The 20441-nt window shown below is 41.4% G+C and overlaps 1 protein-coding gene across 1 annotated transcript; it reads right to left on the reverse strand.

The window, feature by feature from the left end:
• Positions 1–5056: 5056 nt before the first annotated feature.
• Positions 5057–8163, reverse strand: LOC110287546 (tumor rejection antigen P815A). The gene is made up of 2 exons (XM_021154134.2): positions 7654–8163; positions 5057–5343 (listed from the first exon to the last, which is right to left on the reverse strand). The coding sequence occupies exons 1-2, from the start codon at positions 8123–8125 to the stop codon at positions 5057–5059; spliced, it is 759 nt and encodes a 252-aa protein (XP_021009793.2). The 5' UTR covers positions 8126–8163.
• Positions 8164–20441: the final 12278 nt, after the last annotated feature.

The raw sequence follows: 20441 nt of genomic DNA on the forward strand, positions 1-20441 counted from the left end.
ACAGCCTGGTTACTGCAGAGAAGGAAGACAAATGCCACGTGGTTGGTGGGAAGTGAACCCAGGTCCTTTGCAGGAGAAGCAAGTACCCTTAAATGTTGAGCCATTTCTCCAGCTTCAAAGACTGTGAAATTTAAAAGGGTGGCTGTTAAGGAGATAGTCATACATAGACAGATCCCTGCACTCAAATGTAGTTTCTGTATCTGGGGCCTATGTATGCTGTCCTAGTAGCCCAAAGTCCCAGGTTCCAATAGGGTCCTCTTCATTGATTCAGTTCGAATGCTAAGATAGCAACCTCCAAGAACATGCTCTGTCATTTAAGACTGGACCTATGTGTGCATTTAGGTACTGAGAAAACAGCAAAGCATAATATCAAGGCAAAGAGATCAAGCTCCCATCTCTCCCAGAGCCAATAATCTAAAACCTGCCAATAGGGCCAACTTCCTAAAAATTTCATCATTTCCCCCAAAACATTAAAGACTAAGGATTAAACTTAAAACATAGGCCTTTGGTATACATTTCAGGTTCAAATTATAGCAACAGGATGGAAAAATGCAGTAGTGAAGTTAATAACGTTGCAAAGGAAGTGCTGCCTGTCATGTCTAAAGGGAACCTCAAAATGACAGTCTTGTGCTCACTTCAGGCTGCAATATAGGACTGCTGTTGTTAAGTCTTATCATTCCTCAGGAATCTGTAAAACAGGATTCTATCTGCCAGGAAGAGCCACTTCCTTATTGACCGCAACATACCAAAGCCTCTGGGCTGTAAGCCCCTCCCTCACTACCCTACACTTCCAGGCTATCCCAGTTCCTCTCACCTTGCAGCTACCAGTTTGTGTTTTTTCCCCCACTCCTGCTTTCTCTCTGCCCTTGCCAGTGTGCCCCTCTGCCCCACAGAGGGATCCATAGCTGCTCTGTACTTTCCCAAAAGCCTTTGGCAATTGTCTGTCTCATATCTCTAATAAAAACCTTCTTCCTACCCATGGATTGGTCGGTTTGGTAGATTCGCTACTCCCTTATTACCCTACCTAGATTTAAATTTTTCTGGTTACTATAAGATGGATTTTAGTATAATCAAAAAGGAAAAAGATGTCAGGGATTCTAAAAGTTCCTGTCTCTACAGACACCAAAGAATGCTAAAGTTAAGGAACATCTATACAAAAATCAAAGCATTATCAAGCACTTCAAACACTTCCTAAAAAAATTGAAGTGCAGCTAGAGTAGAAGATACAAATAAATTCATGTATAATCTGAACCCTTTAGAAGTTTACCTTCTATGGGGTGAAGAGATAATCATATATAAAAAATAGTATAAACTAAGATATGAAATGTACTGCTATGTAACATGTGAAATGCTAGTGAACCAGTATGTAGGAATCCAGGCAGCCTTAACCAAATGTAGAGGGCAGATTTCTATTTAAATGCACGATCCCTACCTTCTCTAACCCTTTACTCTGGTCAACTCTCATTTTCTTTAGGCAGGCTTAAGCAGATTTCTTCTTTTACATTTTCTCTTTAATTCAGAAAAAGGTCAGAGCCTGTATAAAGGTATGGAGCACATTATAACCATGGGGTCGTTATCCATCCTGATAATGCACTTATAAAGAGAATTAAAATTTACTGTGCACATCCCCAGGTGAATTCTACCCTTTGTTCCACAAATGTTAACCACTGTCTTTCATCTGGTGTTTTATCCTCATAATTCTTTCTGAATGATGTTTGTATCATACACACATATCTGTTCATAAATGCATACATATTTATGTACACATAAAATAATACAAACAGCATTCAGAAGGAATTGTGAAAAAAATAAAACACTATATAAATGACACACACAAGTATGTATGTGTTTAAGTGTGCCTATGCCTTTCATTACAAATGTAATAGATTGTTTTAGTTTTCCCTTTCTCTGTATTTCATAGTCATCACCGAATCTTTGTACCTTTGCAAGACAGTGCAGATGTTCTTCCAGTCAGTGCAACTTGTAATCTTGTTGTGACTACTTCAGTTTTAACTAGAATTTTATCTCCTTGATGGAGAATTCTTTTTATTCCTTTTTTTTTTTTTTTTTTTCGTTTTCGTTTTTTTCGAGACAGGGTTTCTCTGTGTAGCCCTGGCTGTCCTGGAACTCACTTTGTAGACCAGACTGGCCTCGAACTCAGAAATCTGCCTGCCTCTGCCTCCCAAATGCTGGGATTAAAGGCATGCTCCACTATGCCCGGCCTTGATGGAGAATTCTTGGGGAAAACATCTAACTCTATTCTAGGAACCTGAGGTCAAGACACCCCAGGTAACTGAGCTTCTAGTAAGCTGCCTGCTTGAGCAGAACCCTCTCCAGATAACTGCTTATCTTAGCTTTTGTTAAACTGCTAGCTTGTGCACAAACCTCCCACTGTAGCTATATAATGAGATACTGAGGATATGGCTTTTGCCTTCAAAAGCCTCTTGCTCTAAATGCTTGTGGCTACACTTGGGTCCTTGAATGTAACCACTACTGCCTAGAATTAAGACTTCCAAGTGTCTGTAAACCATGTCCTAATAGTCATCTCTGGGGGGCTCCCCTTAACACCTTAATGAATTTAATGGTTTATCACAGATAGATGCTATAGGGACAACTATTATGCTCCCTAGATGTGGTCAAAGACCATTTACAGGAGCACAAGGTCCCCAATGAAGGAGCTAGAGAATGTACCCAAGGAGCTGAAGGGGTTTGCAGCCACATAGGAGGAACAATATGAACTAACCAGTCCCCCCCCCCCCAGAGCTTCCAGGAACTAAACCACAAACCAAAGGGTATACATGGTGGAACTCATGGCTCTAGCTGCATATGTAGCAGAGGATGGCCTAGTCGGTCATCAGTGGGAGGAGAGGCCCTAGGTCCTGTGAAGGCTCTATGTCCCAGTATATGGGAATACCCTGACCTGGAATTGGAGTGGGTGGGTTGGGGAGCAGAGGGAGGGGAAGGGGGAAGGGATAGGGAATTTTTCGGAGGGGGAACTAGGAAAAAGGATAACATTTGTAATGTAAATAAAGAAAATATCTAATTAAAATTCACTGACTGGCACTCTAATAAAGAAGAGTCTTAGAGACAGAGATCCAAAGAAAAACACTATGTGAGGATGGAGAAAATGATTAGAATGGTACATTTGTAACTCAACTGTTGCCAAATATCGATGTCAACCTCTGGGAGTCAGCATAGGAGAAAAGACAAGATTCCCTCTCACCACCTCCAGAAAGAATGAACTCTGCCAACAACATCATTGCAGATTTACAACTTTTAGAACTGCGAGCAAATGAACGAACATCTATTGTTTGAAGCTATCCAGTTCATGATTTTCTTACAGCTGCTCTGGGAAATAAGCGCATCCTTTTAGCAGGTCTGTGTATGCTGGTGACAAGCCCTTCAACCAGGGAAGGAAGATGTGATGGATTGAACTGTCTTGGCTTATGGCAGCAGGAAGCAAAAGAGTAAGAAGTAGGTAGGGTTTTGATAACTCCTCCAAGGGCTCATCTCCAATGCACCAACATCGTTCCCAAAATACCCCACTGCCATTATCTCCCCACTGTGTAACAAGCCTCAACATCTCTGCCCTTGGCTGATATTCAAACCATAAACATAGCACCTACCAAGTTAATGAAGGCTGTCTCTACATAGCCTTTCCCCCTGTTGCTGCAAACCAGTGGTGCTCCAAGGTTTAGTGGTCAGAGCACTTAGAAATCTCTACTGAAGGTCCACCTTAAGAATGTCTGACTCAACAGGTCTGGAGTAGAGTCTGAGAATATACACTTCTAGCAAATTTCCAGCTGCTGCTGCTTCTGCTGGTTCACACTTACCCAACAGCATTTTGTTTAGGGTTCTGGTAAGCTAGGTGCTTTTCTTTTTCAAGATGAGGCGAAACCAAAAAGATTTTTAAAAACGTGGATTGACGTTAACATGAAACTGTAGTGTATGCAAGTCAAACTTTTATTTTTAACAGGTACAAGTGTAATCCTACGTATCATATGAAAGTTCACCATGCAGTCAGACGTCTGCTGGTGACATCTTTGCATAATGAACTTTAGAACAAAATCAAATTTTCTGGATTACTAAAAACTAGAAAATTAATGAAGGGGGAAAAAAAACCACTTCTTCCGCTGTCCATTTCTTTCTTCTGGGCTTTGCAACTGTAGAAGGAAAGAAGAGATAAGCAACACTTATTAGAATACACTCCTGACTTTCTTGCCAATTTTATGTACTGTCATTGTTTCTCAAGGAGAAACTAAAATATTTCCCTGTTGTGTTTCCCTAACAGATCCTTAGGTATTAGAGTATTTCTGATTTGGAGAGTGTCCGTAATCTTATCATATCAACCTCACTAACCTACTGGCAAACACTTGCAAGGGCCTGGTTTTCCTTTCGCTCTGACTGCTTCTCAGAGACCAGAACTCCCTATGGTTACCCTAACCCTCCAGATTCCCTAAGCCCCCCACTTACTCTGCTTTCATCTCTTAAAAATGAGATTTGCATCTCTTTTAAAAAACATTTTAAGAAATTTAAAAATTAAGATTGAATTAAGAATTTGAATTGAATTGTAAGTGAAAAAACTAAAGTTAAGGAAAATTAACGATGAAGGAAATTTTAAGAGATTTTCATCTCTTTAAAACCACAGGTCTAGAAATGAAAAAAAATCAGAAAGACAAAATAATAATTTGCATATGAATCATGGCGTGTGATCTTTCTTGAAACACTTATTTTGGTCAGTGATTTCCATGGCCACATTGCACTGCATGATCTTTCACTGGTTTCTACTCCCGAGTCTAACAACTTCTCCTCTGTAGTAAGTAATCTCACTACAATCTAAAGAACAGGCATCTAGACATCATTGACTTCTGCTTAACTTAGGGTTCTTAAACTGTATACTGGATTAAGTTAATACTTATTAATATAAAAAGATAACAACTGTTTAGTTTACCAATAATATTTTTTTTAAAGATGCTCTTAGCTGCAGGGATATGTTAGGAATGGTTAGTTAGTGAAGCCAGTACCTGCATGCCTAAGGTGAGAAGCCATTCGCAGACTACGGGTTCTTTTCATACTCTCCATCCGGGTTTCCCATTTCCTCCTCCTCCTCCTCCTCTTCTTCCTCCTCCTCCTCCACCTCCTCCACCTCCACCTCTTCCTCCTCTTCCTCCTCCTCCTCCTCCTCTTCTTCTTCCATTGCAACCTCTTCATCAGCATTTTCACACCTACACTCCATTTGCTCCTTAGGGTTCACTGGTATAGACACCAGGAAATTAGGGTCGTGGAAGAAATAAATCATCCTACACTTCACTTCATTCTTCCTTAAATGATGGCCAGGAACACCTGGAGAATATGAATAAGTGAGAAAGAGTATTTTAGCAAAAGAAAGCAGTATTTTAACAACGCTTCTATGGTCCCAAGTGTCTTTGCCTAAAAAGAACTTCACAGTGGCAATTTTTCCACTTCTCACCTGTAGAAGTATCTCAAAATCATGAGTCTTGTTTGTTATAATTTTTAGGGGGAAATATCACTAAGTGCTAATTTGTCTCCAAAACAAACCACTGGCCCCTAGTTTTCAGATTCTCCCATTACTTAACCACGTTGAGCAAGCTCCAAACATGGAGCATGGCCTGCATTTGAGAAAGATGGGCCAACATATGTAAAAGAAGCAGCAAGGATCAAGAATTTCACCACCACTTTCTCCCTTGGTACTTAGGGTTACAGGAGCCACTTGGCTAGATTCCAGCTGTTTTCAGAACCTGGCCTTATTTTCATCCAGCCTTCCTGCTGACTTTGGAATTTTGCTCTGTTTCTTGCCTCCCTGTTGTTGATGGCACCTCCCACTTCCTGTGCACAGGATACTGTAGGGTCTGGGGACAAAGGGCAGAGTGGAAAGGAAAAAGGGTATGTGGAGAGGAGAGAAGATCAAGTAGAGTAGAGGGCATAGGGGAAGGGGAAAGGAGGAGGGAGAAGCAAAGGGAAGGGAGATAGAAGAGAAGAGGAAGAAGAGGCTAAGGGAGAAAGAGGGAAACGGAAGATATGAGGGAGCACAATGGGACAGGGAATTGAGAGGGGACAGGGAAGGGCATAAAGATAAGAGGGTAATGGGAGAGACAGGGTAAAGAAGCAGGTGGAAGAAAATGGAAGAGAGAGGAAAGGGAAGGGAGGAGAGAGGTGATGGACAGAGGAGAGGGGACAGAAAGGAAGGGGGAGACAGGAAGAGAGACACACAGGGGAGAGTGAAAGGGAAGTGAAACTAGGGAGAAGTGATGGACAGAGAGGCAGGAAAGACTCCAGGACCACAGGGAACTGGGGGGCTGGAGAGGAAGTCCAGCAGGCGGGGAGGAGAGCAGGGAGAGGGAAGGGGTAAGGGAAGCAGGAAGTTGGAGAAACAGAGAGAAGAAAAGGAGGGGTGACAGGCTGGAGAAAGGGAGGTGGGAAAAGAGAGGGGAGCTGGGAGGGAAAGGGGAGCAGGGTCAGGAAAAGTACACAGAAGCAAACAGCAAGCCTGGAGGGGGGATTCTAGAAAAGAAAGGCATTAGAAGGTTAGCAGAGAAGGGAGCAGGGACAGGAAAGGCAGAAAGGGAGGGGGAGCCAGGGAGGGGGAAACAAGGTGCAAAAAAAAAAAAAAAAAAAAAAAACCAAAAAAACCAAACAAACAAACAAACTGAAAAACCAAACAAACAAAAAGGTGAGCAGGAAGGTGGAGGGGAGCCAGGAGGAAAGGCACAAAAAGCAGAACGGGGAGGGGGCAGAAAGCAGGGAGAGGTAAGGCTGCTAAAAGTCGAGCAAAGAGCGGGGAGGGGAGCAGGGAGAGGGAACAGAGCAGGGCTAAGAAGGGTGCAGGAAGGGAAACAGGGAGGGGGAGGGAGTCCTGTAAAGGAAAGGTGCCAAAAGGGGAGTTAAGATGCAGAAAAGGGATTAGGGAGGTAGGAGAGGCGCAAAAACCTTTCAATGCCTTTCTTTTTCTAGAATCCCCCCTTCAGGCCTGCACTGGGGCTGTGGTGGCGAACGCCTTTAATCCCAGCATTTGGGAGGCAGAGGCAGGCAGATTTCTGAGTTCGAGGCCAGCCTGGTCTACAGAGTGAGTTCCAGGACAGCCAGGACTACAAAAAGGCCTGGAGGATGGGGAGGGGGAGGGAGGAGCACTCGAAAATGCAAATAGGGAGGGGGAGGGAGCAGCAAGCTGGAGAAGCGGGAGGGAAGCAGGGAGAGGAAAGGCGGTGAAAGGTAAACAGGGAGGGGGAGGGGAGCAGGGAAAGAAAAGGGGGAGGGGAGCAGGGAGAGCAAAGCTGGTGAAAGGTACATAGGGAGGGGGAGGGGAGCAGGAAAGAAAAGGCGCGAAAAGGGGAACAGGAAGGGGAGGGTTTCGGGGAGAGGAGCAAATGGGGAAGCCCAAAGAGGGTGGGGATCAGGGAGGAGAAAGCGCGAAAAGTTGAGCCGAGGGGGAGGGGAGCAAGGAGAGCAAATGGGAAAAGGGAAGAGTGAGCGGAGCAAGGAGGGGGGGATGGGAGAGGGGATAGGCGTGGACAGGAGAGCCAGGAATGGCTCCAGGAATGACCCCCAACTAAAATGTGGCCTTTACTATAGATGTGGGGAAGAGTAAAAAATACATCCCACCGTGGTCTAGAGTAAAGACCACGGGTTACTCACAGGCACAGGGAGCTAAGTCAGCTCCGACACCCATTTCCTCAGCTCCGGCACCGGCACCGATTTCCATCTCTTCTTCGGCCTCATCTTCTGATTCATCATCCATCAGGTTCTCCAATTCTTCTTCCTCATCATCCTCATCATCATAGAAGGCATCATCGTCGTCATCGTCGTCGTCATAGTCGTAGTAGTCATCCTCATCATCCTCATCGTCTTCATCCTCATCGACAGAGGAGGACATGCGCTTGCTTTGCCTGGCTATCCAGGCCACATCCCTTTCATACTGCTCCTCATAGATGGCGTCTATGAACATCTGGAGCGCCAGAAAACTTGTGGTGACAACAGTGAAGACCAGCCACCCTAGATAAGGCAGAATTTCTTCCAGGGAGTACCGGTGCAATAAATTGCACCTATTCCCATTACCTTCACCACCTGAGCCACTGTGGGCTTTGTCTGGCTTCTTGTTATCAGACATGGCACAAAGGGTACCAGCAGGAAGCCGAGCTAAGTGAAGATAAGAGTAGAGTCGCAAGCTAGCGGCTTACTTCTTCGACCAGCTCAGTGAAATGGCGTTTACACAATGCATGCTGGGAGAGCACGGGGTGGGGTGGGGGTTCTCCCTCCTTCCTCCGGAAGAGTTCTATACGGAAGACTTCTAAACTCAGTACAGCACGAGGTGGGAGGGGGGAGGGAGGGTGTAGTAATCTCTGGACTACTTTTTTACGTGAAAGGGTACAAATTCACAAGCTAGAGCTGTAGGCGGAACTTGCAAAAGTCCCTACCCAAGGCTCACAAACCCCCGACGAGAACAGTAAGCTCATTGGCTGAGGGATGAATATCCGCAGAACTCAGACACCCAATGAGTGATCAGGATCTTCACACATCTAGCGTCTTTGGGAGTCCCGGGTTCTTTTCATTCTCCTGTGGTAACAGAACTGTCTTACAGTGTACAGCTTTACAGCATAGCCAATTATTTGGTACAGAGATCGGCCTGTTTTGCATGGTTTCTTACGGACAACTTGTAACAAACCGGACACAGGCTTTTAACATGAGAAACATAGCAGTATGTTATAAGCGATCTCCAAACTTCACACCCGAGAGAGAATGGCCATTTGTATGGATTAACAGTACGAAAACTGTTCGTGGGAGCCAGGCATGGTGGCGCACGCCTTTAATCCCAGCACTCGGGAGGCAGAGGCAGGCAGATTTCTGAGTTCGAGGCCAGACTGGTCTACAGAGTGAGTTTCAGGACAGCCGGACTATACAGAGAAACCCTGTCTCGAAAAACAAAAAACAAGCAAACAAAACCAACCAAACAAAAAAAAACTGTTCGTGGCCACCATTCTGCAAAAATCATGAAGACTAATACGCTGGCCTGCTACTCCAGACGCATCAGGGCTGCTGCAAGGGATTCGTGGTCCAGTTTCGTCCTTCACCTCCACCAGTTTCGCCACACAAGCCACATAGGATAGAACCGTAATAGTGGACACAGCAGGAGAGACCCACAGGTCAGGGGATTGCAGGAGGCACGAGACGGGGTGGCAAAAGTCTGTACAGAAGTAGTCTCCAGGGGACTGTGACAGAAAGGCTTGCCACCATTGCAGTGTGCGCGCATGCTATGTTTTAACTTTGGTTGGAGGGAACTCTATTCAAGGGCTCCAGTTTCAAATAAGAACACCAAAAAAGCCAAAGTCAAATGTATAATTATGGACTATTTTTCTTCTGGGACACAAATAGCCTTGAATTTGAGAGTTTGTTTTTACTGTACATATTAATGGTGTACTATGTTTAGTATGGTACATATATACATGTTTTACATGGTCTAGATTGTGAGTGTGTGTTTAGGAGAATCATGAAACCAGAAAGGGAAACATGACATGGTTGACTTTTTTTTTGTTGTTGTTTTTTTGTTTTTTGAGACAGGCTTTCTCTGTGTAGCTCTGGCTGTCCTGGAGTTCACTCTGTAGACCAGGCTGGCCTCGAACTCAGAAATCCTCCTGCCTCTGCCTCCCAAGTGCTGGGATTAAAGGCGTGCGCCACCAACGCCTGGTTGACAAAATCTTTTTTTTTTTTTTTTAAATGTCGCTTTGTTTTTTTGAAACAGGGTTTCTTAGAACAGCGTTGACTGTTCTAGAAATCAAGTCGGTAGAACATGTGTGTCTTGAACTCACACATATCTGCTTGCCTCTTACTCCCAAGTGTAGGGATTAAAGGCATGCCCTATCCCCAACTCCCATGTGGGTGTCAAAATCTTAAACAGTGGAAAGTGAGAATCTGTATGACATGAAAACAGATGTGGGCTAGTGAAGAAATAGGAAGGGCATAGAAGGAGGTAAATGGGGCCTCGGGGGTGTGAAGTCAGGGAGGAAGACCAATATGATCAAAGGATGAATGGAAAACCCTTAATGTACTTAATTTCAAACCTAAGAAAAAAGAGTGGTGATGGTATATTCCTTTAATCCCAGCGCACAGGAGGCAGAGGCATGGGAATCTCTGAGCACTAGGGAAACCTGGTCTATAGAGGGAGTTCCAGGACTCCTAAGGCTACACAGATAAATCCTGTCTCGGGAAAAGAAATTAATAATAATAAAAACAACAACAATAATGTAAAGTGAAAGCCAGGAAAACAGTACTTGGAGTTTCTTGGCATATCTTTCAGGGGGGAAAAAGGGCAGAGAAGAGAGCCAGATGCCAGGGTAATCCTGGAATACTGCTTACCAGACAATCTCTGAGGAGATTTGATACTTGGAGGGAGCGACATCTGAGTTTGCACTTAAATTGTTGTCTCTTTTATTTATCTCCATTATGCTAATAGCATACTGAGTTTCCCTTTGCTTATTTTAAGCTCAGCTGTTCTCCTCCTCCTCCTCACTCCCAACTGTTGGAATTACAAGCATGCACACTTTCCAAGGCTAGACTTGTTGACTTTTTAAATGTATAAATGCATTTATTATGTTATCACAAGTGAGGTAAGTTTTAAAAATAGAATTTGTCAAAGCAGAGGAAGAGTATATTTACACGTTGCTCCAAATAGCATATCCTTTGTATGCAGGACCATTATTAAGTTGTTCACTTTTTAAGTTTGGTTACTTAAGAGTTATTAGTTTCCCTCTGACTGCCACAAATGGGAATATGTTGTATTTTTTTTTTATTCTTCACAATCAATACATTATTAAATTTTATTTTCCTTGCATCTTTTACCCACTGCCAATTAATTTATACGAGTTTGTGTCTGAAGCCACAGAAACAGACCTGGCATTAGGGGTGGGCCTGAAGCATGAGTCTCTGTAAACTGACCTCTGGCATTGACCTAGAGCCCAGGATCAGAAACCTGACAGTGCTGGATTGAGCACTAAATGTCTATAACCACTGGATCTGGTAAGACTCTGGGGTCCCATGTAACTGCCTGATGAGTAAGATGTAGGCTTCAGCCTGGAAGTAAGTCAGGCCTATACAGGTCCAAAGAGCAAAACCATGTGCAGGTGTATCCACTACAAATGGCCTGGCCCTGCAGGAGGTCTATAGCATGACTGTGAATAGTGTCCAAATATTATGGATAGTCTGTCAGCTTAGACTACTGTTCTTCAATATTTAGTCTGTTGAATAGGTTCATTTTTAAAAAGTGGTTTGATTTGTATTATTTGGATTTTTGAGATAATTATGTGATTTTCTGTGTGTATTCATGGTGAATAGATAATACATATGGAGGTGTTGTATGCATGTGTGTACCTGTGCACATGTGTGCACATGCCTTTCTGTGTGTGTGTGTGTGTGTGTATATGTGTACAAGTACCTGTATATGGAAGTCAGCCTTACAGAACTTTAAGCATCATTGCACAAGGGACATTTACCTTTCCTCCTACCCAGGGTCTCTTACTGGCCTGGAACGTGTAAAATTGGATAGGCTCTGTGGTCCATGAACCCCAGTGAGTCTCTGATTACCCTTCAGTGGTAGTACAAGCATGGCCCATCATGCCTAACTTTTTAAAGGTCGATTTTAGGAATTGAACTTCAAATGTCATGCTTGCAAGGGAAGGATAATATTGACTAAGACACCTCATTATCCTTCATTATTGAAGATTTTCTTTATTCATGATTATCACACATTGTATTTTATTGGCCATTTGTTGGTCAGGCTGTGCTCCAGGATAAACAACCATGAAAAAAAAATAAGATAAAATAAAAAGGGGTGTATTGATCAGACTGTGGTTTCTGAGAGTAGCAACATCCATATTTATCTAACAGTTCAGTTTTTTAAAAAGATTTATTTATTGTTATATGTAAGTACACTGTAGCTGTCCTCAGACACACCAGAAGAGGGCATCAGATCTCATTACAGATGGTTGTGAGCCACCATGTGGTTTCTGGGATTTGGACTCAGGACCTTTGGAAGAGCAGTCAGTGCTCTTACCTGCTGAGCCATCTCACCAGCCCCACAGTTCAGTTTTTATATACACCAAAAGTAATGTGAGGGCTGGTGAGATGGCTCAGTAAGAGCACCCGACTGCTCTTCTGAAGGTCCTGAGTTCAAATCCCAGCAACCACATGGTGGCTCACAACCATCCGTAACGAGATCTGGCACCCTCTTCTGGAGTGTCTGAAGACAGCTACAGTGTACTTACATATAATAAATAAATAAATAAATAAATAAATAAATAAATCTTTAAAAAAAAAAAAGTAATGTGAGCCTGTTCAAAAGATCCAGCTCCTTGTGACATGCTAATTTTGCCAGGATCACAGATGTGTTTGGCACAGACCTCAGTCAGAAAGTCTGCATGTACCAAATTCTACCAGAAAAGGATCCTGAACTGTAATGTCAGAAACGCTAAGGACCAAATACCTGTTTTTGAGCACTTGAGACATACTCTCACTCTGAAGAAAATGATACATACAAAGCTAACAGTGGGATAAGATGACAGCATAAGCCTAAAACACATTATGAGAACTCTGTATCACTAGACAAGGAAATGGTCCAGGCTCAAAGCACATTTCTGTGGTGCTATGTATAGCCCTCCAGACTGTGAGTCTATGAGCTTTGTCACAAATTTATATCGACAGATTTTCCCATGATCATTAATGTTACATTCCTAGGATAAAAACCACTTCTTGTCAGTGTGCCTCCCTGCATGCCTGCATGGGTGACTGGGTGCATGCTTGAATGCCTGTATGTGTTCATGCTTGAGTGTGTGTATGTGTGTGTGTGTGTGTGTTTTATGCATGGTGTTGGGATCCAGCTGTGGTTCCTTATCTTCTGTTTTCTCCCTCAGGGTGTCCAAGGTATTGAATGCACAGCCGACTGGAAGGATGAAGCAGAGTATGGAACAGGTGGGGTCTGCAGTATTCTGGTTCAGTTGGGAATGAATTCAGACTGGGGGTGGGTGGGGTGAGGGGTGTGAGATGGGGGTGGGGGTGAAGGGGTGAGCACTGGGGGTGGAGGGATGAGGTGGGAGTGGTGGGGTGGGGGGAGGTAGGGTGGGAGTGAGTGTGGGGGTAAGGCCTTCTCCAATGATTTTAATGGAACTCTCAGAGGATCTTAGCTTGTGTGCATCCCTTTATTTGGGATGGGCTTGTATGCATATACCTTATTCGGGGTGGACAAGAGCATTATATGAAACTTGAGGAGTGGAAAGGAGTTTTCAGGGTGAATGAAATCATTGGCTGGAGTTTAAAGTCCTGTTAATGTCTCATTTGTATGGTGAGGCATTCCAGTAATCCCAGGTACTTGCTGGGCAGGTTCTTACTGGGAAAGAGGAAATTGAACTTCTAGGTTTGCCAAGGCCTACATTACCTTCCCCAGGTAGAGGGTGTGGATGGTCTGGTTCCCTAGAGAAGGTCAGAGAAGGGGGAAGCCCGAATGGTAAAGAGAGTCATTTATTTTGTACCAAGCTCAGAGGACTTATCTGGACATGGTAGACAGTGACCTTAATTAACAGGGTTTTCTCCATGTTTGTGAGTGTGTGTGTATGTGTGTGTAAACGTGCATGCTTTTGGAGACGAGAGATGTACATCTGATGTCATTCCTCGGGAACCATATACATAGTCTCTCACTGGCCTGAATTTCCCAGTGCAGCAACGAAGGGTGCACAGAAGCACACTTTGCTGTTTCATGGGGCCTCTCTGGATAGATCTTAGGTTGTCATGCTTATAAAGTTAGCACCTTGTCCACGGATCCATCTCTTTTGCCCAAATTACACCTTTTAGAAAAGATTTATTAAGTTTTGATCGAGCCTGCATTGTGTATGGGTATGTGCACATGCCTGAGGGTGTCAGGAGTTCAGAAGAGGGAATCCCTTGGAGCTGGAGCTACAGAGACTCGTAAGTGACCTGACATTAGTCCTGGAAAATGAATTCGGGTCCTCTGCTAGAGCAGTACAGGTCATTAACTATGGATCTGTCTCTCCAGGCCTGACATTCTACTTTTCTTGGTAGTGTATAATCATCTTTAGTGTCTCAGATTACTTTTGGTAATGTTTTGCTCTAAAAGTGTTTCCATTTATAGTAGATTTTCATCTGCATTTCTTTTCCTGTCATACTTTTTGTCTGTGTTTGCTATCAGTATAATGGAGTGTGTGTTGGGAAACATTTCTTGTTACCACTTTTGGGAGGTCTTTTTTTTTTTTTTTTTTTTTTTTGGTTTTTTGAGACAGGGTTTCTCTGTGTATCTCTGGCTGTCTTAGAACTCACTCTGTAGACCAGGCTGGCCTCGAACTCAGAAATCTGCCTGCCTCTGCCTCCCGAGTGCTGGGAATAAAGGCAAAGGCGTGCACCACCACGCCCGGCTAGGGAGGTTTTGTTTTATCTCTACAGAGATAAGCAGCCAGGCCCTCTGGGTTGCTCTTTATGAGAAGATTTGTAATAGCGCAGTTTAGATTTTCCATGTCTTTTTTAGTTGATCTGGTACCTTTTGTCTGGCCAGTATTGTGGTGTATATTTCACATGTTATATATTTATTGGCATGCAGTCAGTCAGTCAAAGTATTGTAATATATTCCTTTACATTTTTTGGTTTAATCAATTAATGTTTTTGGTGCTGCTGACTAGAGCCAGTGCCTCAGGATGGGCAAACAATCACTCTTACAAGTACCCAGCTCCCATCATAGAGATATTGGCCCATCCATAAAAGTCAGAGTATTTATGACCTAATGAGCTCATCATACGTTTCACCTCCCAGTACTCCTGCATTGAGGATAATCATCACAGTCCAGGAGATTGGGAGAGCACAGTCAAACCATGCCTCTTTATCAGTGTAGCTAAAGGTTTGTAGGTATTTTTATTCATTTTATTTTTAGTTTTATATGCAATTTTATATAAATATTTTATATAAAATATAATTATATCACTTCCCTAATGCTTTGATGACTCTAGCCCCTACCATGTCTCCCTCCAACTTCTTTTGTGTCCCTCCCTCATTATCAAATCGATAACTTCGTTTTTGTTATTATTATGCATATATACATACATATGAAGTGTATATATATGTATATGATATATATCTGTATATATGAATATATACACGTATATATGCATATATGTATGTATGTATGTACATGATGCACTAATATCTAAATACAACCTGTTGAGTTTGTTTGTGTGTACATGATTTCACAGTTAACCACTTTTTATTGGACAACCAATTAGAAGGCTCATTCCTGGGAAAGACTAATTCTCCCTTTCTTTGTAGTCATTAGTCAGTTGCTTTTAGTTCTTTTCCTTGGGCTGGGACCCCATAAGATTCCCCCTCCCTTTCGTGTTGGCATGTCTATTGATATCGCCAATGTGCCACTCTTATTTATGCAGTCATTTCTAGGGGGAATTTTATATAAAATTGAATATAAAACTAAAAATAGAATTAATAAAAATAAATAAAAATAGTTACAAACCTCTAGCTAGACTGATAAAGAGGCATGGTTTGAGTGTGCTCTCCCAGCAGACTTCCTGGGATAAGTAAAATACAGACATGGTGACACACACTTTTAATCTCAGCTCTGTGAAGCAGAAACAGGTTACTCTGTAGGCCTCACTGGCATAGCCCACAAAAATCAGGGATTATTCCTGTCATTTCCAGCCATTACATTATGAACCAGAGTTATAACAGCTGCTTTAAAGCCTCTTCTTGCTAAGTCTAGCACTGTGACATCTTTTAATATTTTTCATTTTTTAAGCTTTATTATTAAAATATCCTTGCAAATAAATAAAAAAACACTGTACACCAAAGTCTGCAAAATTTAATGAACTTCAACCCAGTTAGAATCAGCATTTGGAGCAGCTGTGGAGCTTTGTGTAGAATTGTATTCTTCTTTTCAGGGTTGGATATAGTTTCTGCACTTATCTATCACCAAATCCCCCAAAAGTCATGACAGAAATAGAGCTAGAAAAACAATGAGCTTCATCTTTTTATATCCATGACCTCTATTCAATCTTTCCTCACCCCCTTATATTTAACCTTTCATATTCTCTTTCATTCATGTTACGCTGTATGCACATATTCTTTTGTATACATTGATGTATATATTATTGCCTAGATTCTGCATATGAAATAAAACATGACATTTAATCCCTTTCTGAGACTGCATGACATCTCTTAATATTATACATTTTAAGTTCACCATTTTCCTGAAAAAAATTTAACTTCATTTTTCTTTAGAATCTTATATATAAGTTTAATTATCCATTCATCTGTTGGTGGACAACTTGATTGATTCTAGTTCTCTGCTATAGTGAATAAAGCAGCAACAAACCTGGGGATGCAAATATCTCAATGGTGAGAAAAGGAATTATCTATGGATGTACCCAGGAGAGAAAGATCTGGGTCTTAGGCAGTTCTACTCTAAAATGTTGAGGACTCTCCAAACAGATTTCACAATGGCTGTATTAATTTGTTTTTCCTACCAGCGGTGAAAAAGGGTTCCCTTCAATTCACATCCTCTCCAACATTTGATTTTTAGATACTTTTGTTGTTTAGATATGTTTTATTTTGTTTGTTTTTATGCTAGTTATTCAGACTGTGGTAAGGTGCAGTACCTGAAAGTAATTTGAATTTGTACTTCCCTAATGTATAGGGATATTGAACACTTTAAAAATAGTTACTGGCCAAAAAAAAAAAAAAATAGTTACTGGCTATTTCCATTGCTATTAAAAAAAATATATCCACTTAGCTCACTTGCCCATTGGCTGATTGTCACATTTATTCCCTTGGCATTTAATTTCTGCAGTTCTTTGTAGAGTCTAGATTGTGTCTGAGGTGGAGCTGGTAAAGGTTTTCTTCTATTTGTGGACTCTCTGTAAGTGCTACTGTACCTTTGCTGTACAGAAACTTTATTTTCATATAGTCCTATACATCGATTCTTGGGGTTAGTACTTCATTGTTCTATTTTTAAAGTTCTTGCCTGGCTCAATATCTTTGAAGTATATCCATGATGTATCTTCTAAATGTTTCAGTATTTTATTCTTTAAAATAAGGTCTTGGGTCCATTTTGAATTGGGTTTGACCAAACTGAAAGCAGTGACTCTAATCTGATTCTTCTGCAAGTAGAACTCAGGTTTTGCCAGCACCACTTTTTAAATAGTCCATATTTTTTCCCCAATGTTCATTTTTTTCCCTCCTTTGCCAAAAATTAAGTGGGCAGAGCTTTGTTGCTTTAGTTCTGGGTGCACTATTTAATTCCATTGGTCTACATGGTTATTTTTATGTCAATATTAGCCTGTCTTTATCTGGAATTATGATACCTCCAGTATTGATTGTCCTTACTCATTAAGATTGCATTGGGCCGGGCGTGGTGGCGTACGCCTTTAATCCCAGCACTCGGGAGGCAGAGGCAGGCGGATTTCTGAGTTCGAGGCCAGCCTGGTCTACAAAGTGAGTTCCAGGACAGCCAGGGCTACACAGAGAAACCCTGTCTCAAAAAACAAAAAAACAAAAAAACAAAAAAAAAAAAAAAAGATTGCATTGGCTATTCATCATCTTTTGTGGTGCCATGTGATTTCTTGTTTATTTGTTATCTTTTCATTCCTGTGTTATATAATATGGGCATTTTGATAGTAATTTCAATAACTTTGTAAATAAATTTTGGTAGTTTAGGCATTTTTGCAATCTTAATTTTGTCTATTCAGGCACATGTAAGATTTTCTACCATCTTGTGGTTCCCCTTTTCACTATCTTAAAATTTTGATTGTAGTGGATGTCTTTTACTTCTATGGTTAGATATATACCTAAATACTTAATTTAGGGCAAGTTATTCTGAATGGAATATTTTTCCTAACTTTTTTCTTGGAGAGTCAGACATAGTATAAATGAAGATAACTGGATGTGTCTAGTATCCTTCAACTTTACAGTATGTTTTAGGTACAAAAGCTTTCTAGCAAATTTAATAGGTTATCTTAAGGGAAAGATCATGTCATCTGCAAATAAGGGTAGTTTGACTTCTTCCCTTTTGGTTGTTAGTCCCTTTATGTTTTTTTTTTTTAATTTTATAATTGATATAATAGGTAAAACTTTGTGCACTATATAATATACAAGAGGGGTGAATAGACATTTTTGATGTTAAAGGGAATTGCTCTGTTAATCTCCATTTAATACAATGTTGGATATAGTTTTTTCTATATTTCCTTAATTATTTTGAGATATGTCTCAAATATTCCTAAAGACTCAGAACAGAAAAAGAATTGCTATCCTGTACTCCTTCAAAAATTAATAGACTATAGCAAGGAATCTATCTGGTCCTAGGATTTTCTTTGATGGAAGGCTTTTAATAATAGCTTTTATCTCATCACTTGTAATGGGCCTGTTTAAGTTTGCTGTGTCATTACAATGTAGGAGGCTGGCCCGCGGCCTACATGAACCGGGTATTTCTGGAAGGCAGGCTGGGGCTGAAAGAGAGACTAGATGGTGAGAAAAGAATGAAGCCAAGACAAATTTTTCTCTGATCAAGGTGTGGGAGTTTACTAAGACTGTGCTTATAAGAGGGAAGGCACCCCCCCCCCCAGTCCATTCTTGGTGCCTGGAGCCAGCCTGTAGACAGGATAGGATGTGACTCTGGAATGTCTCAAGGGTCTCTCAGCAGGTAGCAGAGTCTCAGAGAAGAGCAGCGGTAGTTGACATAACAATAAAGCCACACCCCAGGTGACCTCATATTCAGAGGCTGCAAAGTCTGAATCAGCCCGCTTCAAGGCTGGAGGAGGCTACAATTTTCCTCCTGATTATATAATAAAAATAGCTGGACCAAGACAGATTAAAACGGGGTTGGACCATTCCATGTATTAGTTAATGGGTCCCGCCATTTAACCATGGCATAAGAACTGGAAGTAACAGGATGCCAGTGGTGATCTGCTGCAGACTGACCTTTAACATCAGTTTGCAAAAAATTTAAAGTGAACAAGACAAAATCAAGATGTGCTTTTGGTGACTTTGGGGGGTACAGCTGCCCCTGTTTCATTTTTAAAAGCCAATTTTTCAGAGTGTGATGAGCACGTTCAACAATTCCTTGTCCCATGGAGTTATAAGGAATTCCAGTTTTATGTTTGATACCAAATTCCTTCCAAAATGAAGTAAAATTGTTGCTAGTATAGGATGGCCCACTATCTGTCTTAATGAGTTTAGGCAATCCTATAGCATTAAAGGCTTGTAAACAATGATCAATTACATTTCTAGAGGCCTCTCCGGTATGTAGCGAAGCAAAAAGAAATCCTGAACAAGAATAGAATAGAATAGAATAGAATAGAATAGAATAGAATAGAATAGAAACATGTATATATTTTATTTTTCCAAATTCCGCATAATGAGTTATATCCATTTGCCAAATATGATTAGGCATAAGACCTCATGGATTAACTCCTAAATGTGGCACTGGAGATAATGTAATACATTTAGGACATTGCTTTACAATCATTCTTGCTTGTTCTTTAGTGATCTTGTGTTGGAGCCTTAAGGTATGGCTAGAGAGATGAAATTTATCATGATCACGTCTAGACAAAGCAACAGGATCTGAAATTAAGGCCTCTCCTATCAGAGCCCTGTTGATGTAATCATTGCCTATAGCTAAAGGTCCAGGAAGACCAGAATGAGCTCGTATATGACCAATATAAAACGGATGTTTCAGGCAAGAATGATGTTTTGCAATTGTGAAAACAGAGATCCTGCTGGCGTATTAAAGTTAAAAGTACCACAAGTCTCCAATAAGGGAATTGATTGTGCAACATATAAACTATCAGTAAAAATATTAAAAGCATCATTTACAGACTCAAAGACATTCAGTACTGCTGTCAGGTCTGCTAACTGAGCTGAGAGGCCAGGAGTCTGTATGACTACTTGTTGATCATTCATAAGATATCCAGCTCGCTCTTTAGAGGAGCTGTCAGTAAAAATCAATAGAGCATTATATAAAGGTTGTAAGGAAGTCATTTTAAGAAATATCACCTCATGTACATTTAAAAATTTTATCAACCTATCTTGAGGATAATGATTATCTATAGTTCCTATAAATCCTATTTGAGTAAGCAACCAATCCGTACTGTGCTGCTTCAGCCAAGTATCTTGGTTTACGCTATAAGGCTGAACAATGATATCTGGCTCTTTGCCAAAATAAGTTAGTGCCTGTTTCCTTCCAAGTATGATCATCTGAGCTACTGCTTCATAATATGGCAGGATATTACGTTTAGGAGAAATCCTCAAATGTATCCACGTTAGAGGAGCCTTTTGCCACAACAGTCCTTCTGAGGTTAAAGATCTAGGGGAGGTAGGATCAGAACTCCCTTTAAGAATATCAAATAAAGGTTTCAATTCCCCTGTAGTAAGCT

The sequence above is a fragment of the Mus caroli genome, unplaced genomic scaffold, assembly GCF_978045245.1.
Source record: "Mus caroli unplaced genomic scaffold, Mus_caroli_1 scaffold_5, whole genome shotgun sequence".
Taxonomy (NCBI): domain Eukaryota; kingdom Metazoa; phylum Chordata; class Mammalia; order Rodentia; family Muridae; genus Mus; species Mus caroli.